Source organism: Zonotrichia albicollis, chromosome 2 (genome assembly GCF_047830755.1).
Source record: "Zonotrichia albicollis isolate bZonAlb1 chromosome 2, bZonAlb1.hap1, whole genome shotgun sequence".
Classification (NCBI taxonomy): Eukaryota; Metazoa; Chordata; class Aves; order Passeriformes; family Passerellidae; genus Zonotrichia; species Zonotrichia albicollis.
Genome location: NC_133820.1, coordinates 115,853,173 through 115,865,262, shown reverse-complemented (window position 1 = coordinate 115,865,262; position 12,090 = coordinate 115,853,173). Strand labels below are relative to the sequence as shown.

General features: G+C 38.6%; 1 protein-coding gene across 1 annotated transcript in view; it reads left to right on the top strand.

The window, feature by feature from the left end:
- Positions 1 to 12,090, top strand: part of UVRAG (UV radiation resistance associated) — an 88,971-nt gene that overhangs the window by 51,897 nt on the left and 24,984 nt on the right. Inside the window, exon 13 of the mRNA XM_074536144.1 lies at positions 5,904 to 5,982. Coding sequence (XP_074392245.1) covers positions 5,904 to 5,982 — 79 coding nt within the window. The remainder of the gene's footprint in view (positions 1 to 5,903; positions 5,983 to 12,090) is intronic.

The window sequence follows — 12,090 nt, the reverse complement described above, 5'->3', positions numbered from 1 at the left end:
GGAATAAGGATTCTTTCAGCTTTTCCTAACATCTACCATCTGCCTGAGCCAGGAATCCTGTAGAGATTTACTTGAGTGTTCATCAAGCACCAAAGTGACTATTTAAAACAGCTAAAGATGAGATAAATATATGAAATTAAATGAGATCTTGATGGCTGATGAGAACTTGTTGAGGGTCAGCTGGAAAAAGGACAGTGAAGAGTTTTTAGTGATTAAAGTAGAACACTTAGCACAATTTATTTGAGTTGTAAGAATGGTCTAATGCTTAAAACACCGCAAGTAGTCTAATCATTGTTGTAGCTTTGAAACAGGCCTCTGATTTTCCAGAGTAATATCTGTGGGCAACTTTAAAAGATCTCTTTTTCTGTAGTCAGTTTTCTGGTTTTTAAATGTATCAGTATTAGTGAGCAGTTTTGATTGGAGACACTATATTAGCAAAATGTTGCCTATGCTCTTACCAAAGCCAGGGGTTTTAAAAGTCAGTAAGAGAAGGGTTGGAACCCTTTCTTTAGTTAAGAAGTCAATGAGGAAAAAAAACTCACCAGAATAGGTTATGGATATGAACTGCAGGCATCACACCTCAAACTCTAAATATGAACATGAAAAATCCTTGCCAAGAGGCTTTTTCTCTGTCTGTGCATGAAATTTCTTGGTTTTACTTTCAGCAGCACATGAGCACAGTCTTTATCTGTATGGTAATAAATAATTGGGTTTCAGCTGCATTCTGCAAGTCTGTGCTGCAGCCACCTCTCTGCATCTTGGATCATGGAAAAGACTTGAATTAACAATGGAAGGTGACTTAACAACCTTTCTACCTCTAGGAAGGATGATGTTTTAGAACTGTTATGATAGCTAAATGTACAGGGTGGTTTGAGCTTGCCTTAGAGGTGATACATGAGGCTTCTTTGTGCCTGTAGCTTTGTGATTGCAGGATGATCTCCTTGTATCTGGATGAACAACACAGAGCAGTGGCTTGTGGCCTCATGGGCGGGCTGCAGCCTCTGGATCAGATTCCTGAAGGGATCCTGTAGAATTACAGAGCTGACTTGTAGCAGAAATGCCTTTAGGCCCCTAGACAAGCCCAACTGGCAAAAGTGTTCATCTGAAATCATCTCTGCTGCTCCTGTACTGCCACCAGACCATGAATGTGTTTAGACATACTCAGGAATCCTCCTTCAACTGAAAATTGGAATTTGCCTTGGTTTGACACTGAGATTTCTGTTCAGCTGTTAGCATGTGCATGAGTCAGCTGGAGTGGAAATGCTGACAACCAGCCACCATTGGTTTTTCATATTGACTGGAAACACATATAGTGGGTTTATCTTTTTTAATAGAAAGACTTAAACTAGAGTGGATGATTTAGTATTCTGTCTGGTCTTTGTAACCTTGATGTGATTTACTGTAGTGAGATTATTATTATTATACTTTGCTTTTAAGTTTCTTAGAGTTACATGTGTTTCTTTTGTCTACAGAGTGTTCTACTTGATTAAATACCATGGTAGAATAAAGTCTAATTAGACTAAGCAGAGTTACAGCTCCCCAAGAGTCCTGTTGATGGTGTAGCTGGGTACATTTAAACATTATACCTATCAGAATGATATTTTTTAATGCAAATATTCAAACTAACTCTTTAAAAGAGGAGTGTGGAGTGTTGTGAGGTCCTTGAGCTCAAAACTTAATTCTGTTGTTGATGGTAATATGCTGGTTTTATATTTTACGTGTGGATTACAGGTAGACTTTCAGCCCTGTTTTTTGTTTAAAAGTCTGACTTGATGTTGAACCATCAGGGTAACTGTAAGCCAAGCATGTAACCTCTGCCTGCTTTTTCTTTTTCACAATTCTATTGAGCCTTGACCTGCTCACGCTTTCCTTACTCATTGCATATCAGCAGATCCTCTGTAGGTTTAAATATTTGAGTGTTAGGTGATTTTGATAGAAAAACAAGTTTTAAGCTGAAGAGTTCTTTATCCAGTAGCTGATGTCTGCTTAGGAAGTGTGGCAGGAATTAACAGGGAATGGATTGAAATAAAGCAGTGGATAATGACTTGCTGAAATTAAGATTGCAGGTAGAGAGGAGGGGCTTATTCTTGGGAACCCTCCAAGCAGGAGAGATGGGAGAGAGCTCAAGTGAGTGAGGATGAGAGAGGTAAGATTAGGGCATATGAATTGTCATCTCTATTTTAAGCTCCACTAAAATAAAGTTATTCAGAGATTATTAAAAGTGTCTTTTATCTGCTTCTGCTGTTTTATGTTTATTTAGGTTTTTTTGGTCATCTGTGAGAAATTACAATCAAAACCACTTCTTCTGTGGGACTGGGAATGCTTGGGTCTTGAACACAATAGTGTTGGTTCACCAGGGGAGAGACTGTTCAGTCATGGTGGCATCACCATAGAAAAACACAGGTTTTGTCCAAAGTGATTTGCCATGGAAGGAGATGTGAGCTATGTGCCTAAAAATGCCCTGCAAGTGTTTTCTGGTTAATTGTAGATGTGCATTGTGATGCAGCTGGGTAACACTGGTCAGCTGACTTGTATCCCAGTGAGCCCTATAAAACAGATCATGACTCAGAAAACATTAGTAAAAACTTAGTGTTTGTCACAGTCCTATAGGATCAAATAAGCAAAACATGAGACTTCCAAAACAAATGTAAGCTTTTAAGATTAAGAATCTTCTTTATGTTACCTTAAACCTTCAAAGTACATATTGACCATCTGGTTCAAATCAGTCCAGTGTGCAGTTTGGATCACCCTGATCCAGAGTTCTCCACCTTCTGAATTCACAGTGGGGCTTGTTTAATTTCAGCATCTTTGGCACAATTCTCTTAGATCCTAAAGCCACCTATATGCATGCCTGCTGGCTGATTATTCCCTAGTCACTCCTAGTTGTTGTTGCTTTTCCCCAGTACAGGCTCCTCCTTTGCTGACATGTCCTGAAAGCAGTGGGAATACCAGATACAGAAACAGCTCCAAATGGAGTAAACCTGTTACAAGTCACTAAACATGGTGGATTTTTTCTTGCATCAGGTTAATCTTCTCTAAACCAGGACTTTCTTTACAAATCACTATTAAAACTACTATTGCTACATTGCCAGTCTCTTTATATACAGAATCAGACCATCTTCTGTAAACTCAGGGTGTGTTAGCACTGTATTTTAATAAGTCTACATGCCATTGAAATGTCATATTCCCTAGCTGTATGTAAATGACAGCATATTTTTACAAAGGCACATGTTGACCCTCACTGAGCAGAAGCTGTTTTGTTCATAGTTCCTGACTGTTCTCATGGCAGATGCATGGTTTCCTAGAGTGTCTAAGTACTACTCTGAGGAGGACCAGAGCTCAACTTCTGAGCTCTGATCTGGACTGAGAACAAATTTCCAACACTTGATAACTTCTCAGATAATCTTTTCTGTTGATTGTAGAAAGGGTACCTATAGCTTGTGTTTTTTGATTCTTTCCACTAAACATATCACACTTGTTCAAATTTTTTATCTCAGAATAAGTATCTGTTTTTGCTTTAAAGGAGCTTAGTGATTCTTTTTCCCCCAAATACATCAGCAAGAATGGAAAGAAGGAAGGTGCACTTTGGAGTAGAATAGGTAGGCGGATGCCATTTTGAATTTCACTATGCATTTTGTGATTATAAAAACATTAAAATAGTGTTTTACAAAAGTATTTAGTATAATAAATCCTTACACAGCAGAGTCAGGTTTTTGCAGCATGCCAAAGGGAGGGATTAAGCTTACTCCATTTTCTGTGGAGTGGGCAAGAAGAATTTCACACAGGGAGGCAGCAGTTCAAGTTGGATTCAATTATATTCACTGAAGCACTGTATAAAATGTTTGGGTTCCTTGAGTTTATTGCTTGTGATCAGGCTATTGGGCAAGCAAGATAAAACACAAAGAGAGAGGCATAAAACCTAGTGATATTTTTCTCTTGAGTCATAAATATGTATATGCAGAGACATCCACTGGCAGTTTTCAAGAATTTAATTTAAGTGAATATGTTGTGAAAGCTGACCTGAGGATGTACGTGGTTTAAAGCCTTTCAAGATTAATTAGTGGAAGTTAGAGGATAGAAATCTGAATATTGGCAAAGAAGCAGGATCAATGTGATAAGCAGAAAAGCCTGATTTTCCCTTTCAAAAGAATCTGTGTGTGGGAGGTGTCAGTGAGCACCATACACCAGTTTTTACCCCCTTTCTATACTGCATGGATCAAAGAGCCCTGTGTCTAATAATAGAATGCATGGTTCCTGTTACCAGTGACATCATGAAATGCTGCTTTCTAGGGAACCGTGGTTTGTGTTGCTAAAGGTGCTTTTATTAAAAAATGGGTCAGTTGTAGACTGTTAATTGTAAAGTTATTCTTTAAATCTAACTCTTGCTCTGTTTGGGTAGTGTAATTGGAGGTAGTGAAATGAATTTCTCTTGCTTTGTATTTTGCACGTAGAATAATGTGTTGCAGAATTTTTGTAGCATTTGGGAGTTTCATTTTCTTGCATGGGGAACTAGTTCAATTTATAGATCTATTAAGTGAGGTTAGCTAGATATATAGTATTCACAGAGATTTTAATGTTCCTCAGCTTAAAGAGACCTAGCAAATTTGAAAGTAGCAGAAAACCTGAAGCTGACAGTTTGATCTGCTGTGATTGTTAACCTTTAGCTTTAATGACACTGTATCATTCTTAAAATTACAAATGTACTCTACTGTGGGGCTGATGGATGATAAAATTCACTTTGCCTAATCACCTCTTCAGAATGTGTTGTTTCTAGTAGATATTGATCTCCTGTATTTGTTATCTTATACTTGAGAACCTTAGTTTCTGCTATAGGGTGGGGCTTATGTGGATACTTCATTCAGCATCTTGACTAGGAGCTGCACGACATAGTTCATGAAAAGGCAAAAACTTGATTCATGCTGTAGTTCCCATAAAAATAAATTTTAGTTTGTGCTAAGATTTCTGAATTGACCATGATGACCTCATAACCTCTGGTGCTGAGGAGGAGTCAAAAGACAATCCTTAGAAGTGCAGTGTACAGCTATTACAGCTGTTTGAGAACTGCTTCACTTAAGCAGAGATTCTTTAAGCTGACACATAAAACGATATTCTTTAATGCAGAAACTGTCAAAGAGTTTCAATATTTAAGGGACTAATGTTTTAGTTCTCCTGTCTCATGCAGCAGTGCTATGCTATGTTCTTACAAGCTGTTTGATACATTTGGGTATATAAATATAATAGCAAATTTGCATTTAGAATGGTGAGCAATATTTATTACATAGGAAAAATAAAGATCAGTAATAAAATGTTTGCAAGGGCTATAGGGATCTGTGATGCTGTGACTCAAGCCTTTGGTGCATGTGTGAAGTTTGTTGAAAGGAATCACTTCTGTTCTGTATGTTGTTCTGGTAAGTGAGCCTGCAGATTTCTTCTCTGTGTAAAGGGCCTTGTGCTCTGTCAATCACAGGATAATGATCAAAAGAGAACAACTTTTTAAAATATTCTTTCTGTTTGGAAATGAGCTAACCAAGTGTGACTGAGTGAATGCAGAAGGATAACATGGGATCTGGACTTGTGCTGTGTGCTTCTGAAATTACACTTTGGTTGGTGAGAGGGATGTTGCAGCCCTGGGAGAATCATAAAGTGTCTTTTAAAAACCTCAAATACTTTAAAAATGGAATTCTGTAGCTGAGTTTTGGCATCAGTTGTTAAATGCTGATTGACTGGAGTTGCAGGGGGTTCCTAAATACATCCTATGGAGAGGTTCCTGGGAGAAGTCAGCAAAGGAAGCTTTTTTAATTTTTACCTTCTCAGAAAAGGAATCTGGGGCTTCTTGAAATTTACACAAGCATCTGAATAATTTCACCTTAAATACTTCCCCCCCCCTTTTTTTTTCCCATCAGATTTCCTTTATATGCAAAAGGAGGGGAGAAGCTTCAATTTGAATATGGAGTTTATCTTCTCAACAAAAATATAGCACAGGTTGGTACACTTGAGATTGCTTTTTATTGTAATTTATATGTATTTTCTGCTTGGTTGTCAATATGACGTGAATGTGCATGTGCTGTCCTGTCATGCTGCTCTCTGTGGTAAAAAACTATGAACTAATAAAAATGTCCTTGAAAACATAATTTTCACTTATCTTCAGCTTTGTGTTTGAGATTTTCTTCTGTGGTGCTTAGAGAAGTACTTGCCAGATAATAATGAATCTTTTCCTTTTCAAATGGTACATTCTATGAGTCTATAGACTTCACACTGTTTTGAAAACTGTAAATATTCTCAGATTTTTTTGTTCTGTCATACTTGAAGATCTATTCATGTAATTCTTGCTCATGTGTCTTTAATTTTGCTGTATTATTACTTCAACTAGTATTCTACCCTTATAAGAAAACACAATACATGTAAAATATGAAGTATTGCAAATGTGTGACTTTTGTTTAAAAAGTTCTCTAGTCAACCTTACTTCCTTGTTTTTAATGTATTAAAAAAAGACCCAATGTCTATTACTCTGAAAAATGGAAGAGACTTTGCATACTTGTATTTGAGATGGCAGCAATACCTGCAGCTAACGCATTTGGTTTGGAATTCAGAGAATGTTCAGAAAGCTGGTCTTAAAGAGGCCTGGCTGTTTCAATTGGTATGTAGTCCTAGGACAGAGTCAGCTGCTTTTATGCTGCCTCAGGTGATGTTCTGTGAAGAAAAACCTGTGATATAAGTACTGCTTAGTTCCAGTGCTTGACTGTCTTGGCCACTAAACACAGCTAATTTCTGACATTGGGTCCAAAACTGGCTTGCCTTTGTTTATATATTATAATAATCTGATCCATTTAAGTCTCTTCCATTTTGCAAACTTTTATGCATTGAAAAACCAGTTTTCAACACTTCTCTTGTCTCAGATTCTCCATCTGAATACATATTTTTCTTGAAATGCAATGCCCAACACTGGATACAGTGGGCAGCTGTTGCTTTCAAAACATAGAGTAGGATGAGAGAAATGCTTCCCAAGTCTTGTCCTTTTATTTCCAGTTCATTGGGTTCTAATAGATTTGTACTCTTAAAAGCCTATTAGAGTAAATCTTATGATTCTGTGCAACCAACAACCCCAGGTATTTCCTGCACAGCAACACAACACTCCATTCTGAATTTGTGCAGGTTGTTACGTTTGTTGCAGTGCTGGAGACAGGCACAGGACTGAACACACCGAGTTCCAGTGACAACACCCAATGTTTATTGATGGACACCCCCTTTCATAGGGGGCTCAAATTTCCCATACTTGAACACCTGAGTGGCTGAGGTCTCAACCCCACCCAGCTCACTGGCCAGCTGATGGCATTCAGGATTGAATGGGACTGGCTGGGCTCCCCTGTTTGAGTGCAAATCCAACGTTGTTTTCCTGGGGACTTGTTTACTTTTACTCCTTAACGAACTGGGCTGGTCAAGTTGGGGTCTGTTATGGCCAAATTTATCTGTGCAGCTTCAGACCAACTGCAGCTGTCACAGCAGGTGATTTGTTTAATTCACATTTTATATGCTGTACCTTCAATGTATTCTTAAAGAAGAACTTTCTTGTTCTTAATCATGTTTATGCTTTCGTGGCAAAAAAAGAGCAAAAAAGCTAAGAACTCAGTCTCAGCTTTATGCTGGCTGCATGTGAGCCTATGCCCTATCCAGCTTACCTAATTAAAATATTGGATAGAACTGGGGTTCTGTTATTCCAGGTGGAGTCCCATTTTGCCAGCACCTCAGTTGTAGTCATGAGCCATTCTTTATTACACCCAAAGAGTACTTTCTCTGTATTCACTTATACTTCACCAATATACCATTTCCCCAGCATGCTTGTGAGCATATTATAGCAGAAAATGCCAAGAGATTTAAATTCCAAGAGAAATATGACATTTCTGTTTCTAACCTGTTTGAAATTACATTAGTCTTACAGTTTTATTCCTGAAAAATCTGACCTTTTTATGCTTAGTTTCTATTAGTCTTGTTTGTTTTTCCAGTTTTCTCTTCCATCATTTTTTGCCATTCCTTATCCCAAATTGAAGTAAAGCTTCTGAGTCTTTGTGTTGTTTGTTTTTTAAGCTTGGATTGCAGTTACCATTTTCCATACCCCATGCTTAGTGTATTTTGGACAATAACCTCTGAAATTACTTAAAGGCTAAAATATCTTAAGACAAAGTTAATCAAGTCCTACTAATCTTGGAAATTGGCTTAGCCAGGCTGTTAATGTATCTTAGACTACAGCTACTTGTTGGTGGTATTGGTAATGGCAGCCAGCTGTTCACACTTGACCTCCAGAGGGAAGATTAGTGAGAAAAAGGGATTAGTGTTTCCCTCAGATGCTTTGATAGATCTCTCTCTTCATTACTATCAAAACAATGCTTTCCTTAATCTCTGCGTGCTAGTTCAGTCTGTAACTTGTGAGTGTGATGCTGCTTGCTTTGCCTTTCAGCCCTTCTTTGTCTTTACCTTATTCTGGAGTTTGCCGTTCAGTTATGTGCTGCAAGCAAGAAGCTCTGTCATTTTTTTCATTGAAATGATGAATTCTTCATTGAGGCCAGGGTGGTTGTCTTTCCTGTTTGTGTAGTTTGGGTTACTTGACACTTGTGCCTGTAGTATTTTTTTATAGAAACTGTCATCACTTCACTTGTTTTCCTGCTTATCTCCTTGACTTGTCACCTTTAAAATGTTACCACTCTTATACCTACTGAAACCTTTCATTGTGATTTTCTTGTCCTGTTTCTGAAGGACTCTGGGTGGTTGAACACATGATCACTCACCCATGTTGCTCTCCAATTCCTTGCAGTTGGTTTCTGAAATCACTGGCATATGTTCAAACTTATAAAAGTAAATGAAGGCTTTAAGTATGTATTGGTATAAAAAGAGTTTCCAGCTCTGCTTGAGGTCATTGGTGCTGGTGCAAGCCAGTCAGTGGCCAAACTTGAAAGTGGCTAGTAGAACACTAGTGATTCCCATGTAAATGCTTGAGATTGTATGCTGTTGGATATAAAAACATAATAAAAGTAAATTGGAGTTTCTGGGGGTGCTTCTACTACTTATTTAATCATGGAAGTGTTATAATGTCCACATAAACTGTTGTAGTCACCTTTGTTTTCATGTCCTTGGTCAAATATTGCTGCTTTATATAGTTCTGCCAAGGGGAAATTCCACTCTGAAAGCAGAGCAGGTAGGTAAAGTGCAGCAATGCATCATAAAACCTCTGTGCTCTGGGGCTGACTTGACCTAAAAACCCAAGATTGTCTGAGTTCTTGTATGTTTCTTGGGATGCTGGAACTGTTGAATTGACATAGCTTTTAGCAGACCTTAGGCTGCTTTCAGAGAAGTGTTCAGATATGCTTAGTTCTTGTGAATGTGTGAAAAATTAAGTTTGGACAGAGAATGAGCAGTTGCCTCTCTCTTATCTCCAGACCATCACCCAAAGGTGTTTACTTTGATTCAGAGAACCAGTCCTCTTTGTCAGGAACAAATGTAAATCAGTTGCTTAATTCCCTCTGTGCTCTGGGAAGAATAGTGGTGACTTCACTGGAGCATGAAAACAGGAGCCTGGGTCTCTGTTACCTCACTTGAATCATTCATGCAAGTTTTGAACACTGTTACAAACAAGAGCCCAGAAAAATTCAATCAACTTAAAGAAATATTTTGAAATTATTTGTATAAGCTCGCCTGATTTCACAGATTTTTTTTTTTTTCCTTTTACAATTACCTAGAATCCTGGCAGCAAGGAGAAATGTGAGTGTGGCAGAAGTGAGATGGGATTGATATAAAATTACTGACATAAAAACTGTTCTAGAGATAAAGGGGTACTGTTTTGTAAAACAGCAGGATAATAACACTGGAAACCACATCTTGCACTCAGGAGAATTCAGCTGGAATTAGAAGCAGCCTAGTGCTGGCTTGGTAGAGTTTTTTTTGGAGAAACTTGCTTTGCTGTTACATTCCAAAGTTGAAACAATGTGTGTTAATTCTAAGAGTTCATAATAACTTCCATCTGTATGTGAGCACGAATTGTTTCAATACCCATATTTTCTCTTTGTAAAATTGCATCCCTGACAAAGTTCACAGAGGAGCCTTTTGAGTTGGATAACATTATGTAAGGCTGTAAATTTCCATTTAAGATTTCAGCTGTTTGACTCTCACTAGCATAGAAATGCAGGGGTTTTTTTTCAAAGATAAATTAGTCACTTGCGTCTAATAATACCTACAAAAAAAATCATTATAATTATCAAAGGTGAAGTACAATAGAGTTGCTAAAATGGGAGTGAATTGCGCAGCTCTCCAAAGCATTAGACAGCTGAGAGCATTCAGCAAGTACTAGCCCCATAAACCCTGTAGCTCCTGAGTTAGGGATGTGTATGGAGGATCTGAGGAAGCTGAGGCTTTAGTAGGAGAAAGAAGTGAACTCTCATCCTGCTATTCACAGTGGAGTAATTGAGATTATACCATGAAAACCTCTTGTTATGGTGGATGAATATTAGGAAATCCCTGAAGTTTGGTGAAGTTTTTTGTGGGTGATAAGTGAACACAGAACAGTGTCCAAATAGCATCTCTCAGAGTTCTCTTTGTTCTGAACAGTGTGGGTGGCACCCAGTTCTGCTGGGGCAGAGACCTTGTGGAACTGAGCTCTCACAAGTGCTTGGGCAGTGGTCTTACTGCTCTAGGTTTTTTCATCTCAATAGTTTAATTAATTTTTTTTAAACTTTGAAGTAGGGGTTATTGAGAATGTAGTGGCTTTGAGTTTTGAGTCTCAGGGCTGTAAAAAGAAAGCATCTTTATTGCTGCTTTACTGGCTGCTTTGCTGTCTCTCTCCTTTGTTCCCAGAGCCTTAATTGCTTCAGCCTGACCTCAGTGTAGGTTCTTCATTACATATGATGAGTTGATCTTAATTTAGTGACCATCCTCCCTGAGGTGAGTCCCTAGTGAGCACACACATTGTTACTGTGGGAGAATAACTTGCCCAAAATTGTATATGCAGAAAGTTGAGGGTGGTGAGGCCCTGGCACAGGTTGCTCAGAGAAGCTGAGGCTGCCCCGTGCCTGGAGGTGGCCAAGGCCAGGTTGGATGGGGCTTGGAGCAGACTGGTCTAGTGGAAGGTGTCCCTGCTCATGGCAGGGGCTTGGAATGAGATGAGCTTAAAGGTCCCTTCGAACCCAAACAATTCTGTAATTCTATATTAAATGATTTCTGTCCTGTATTGGTCATTATGTCTAATGTATGCATTTATGATGTGTAGTCATTGAGGAGAGCATGTCCATCTTGTTCATCAAAGTTCCAATTTCTTTAGGTATTCCAGAGCTTGTTACTTGCATGATACCTGACAGGCATTATTTCTTGTCCAGTTACTAGACTGCTTGTAGGGGACATAATTTCAATAGAGTTGTAAAGCTGGTTTCTTTAGGTACCAGTGAGAAGGGAGTTTACTGAAGCTATTTTCTTGCATGAGGCAGTTACTTACACTCTTAAGTGTCAAATGATTTGCTATTTCAGTTAGCCACTGAAGGACATCAAATTAATTTGCCTCTTAATCTTTTGGATTTCTTATTCTAAGTCTTATCTCAGCTTTACCACATAAGCAGGGGGCATCTGTATGACTGTTGTGAGAGCTCTTTTATTCTTTTGCTGTTACCTTGGTCACTATCTCCATCTTGCTTTATTTTACATGGCCTCAGGAGCGGTGGTGTTCTGTCCTTGTCTAAATAATTTGGCTCTTGAAAAGTAGACTTGTAAAACCAAGTGTCAAATAATTTGGACCATTTTACAACTCTTTGTTTTCCTACAGCCAACCCAAGGAGTGAATGTGTCTAATTTAACCTCAGTTCATAGAATCATACAACAGTTTGAGTTGGAAGGGAATTTGAAGACCATTTTGTTCATGGGCAGGAAACCCTTCCCTAGACCAACACTCTCCTTACACCAGCCCTAGACCAGGTTACTCCAAGCCCTGTCCAGGCTGGCCTTGAACACTTCCAGGGATGGGACAACCTGTGCCAGGGCCTTCCAGCATCTAATCTAAATCTGCCCTCTTCTAGTTTAAATCTCTTCCCCTTTTTCTGTCCCTGTCTACCTATGTAA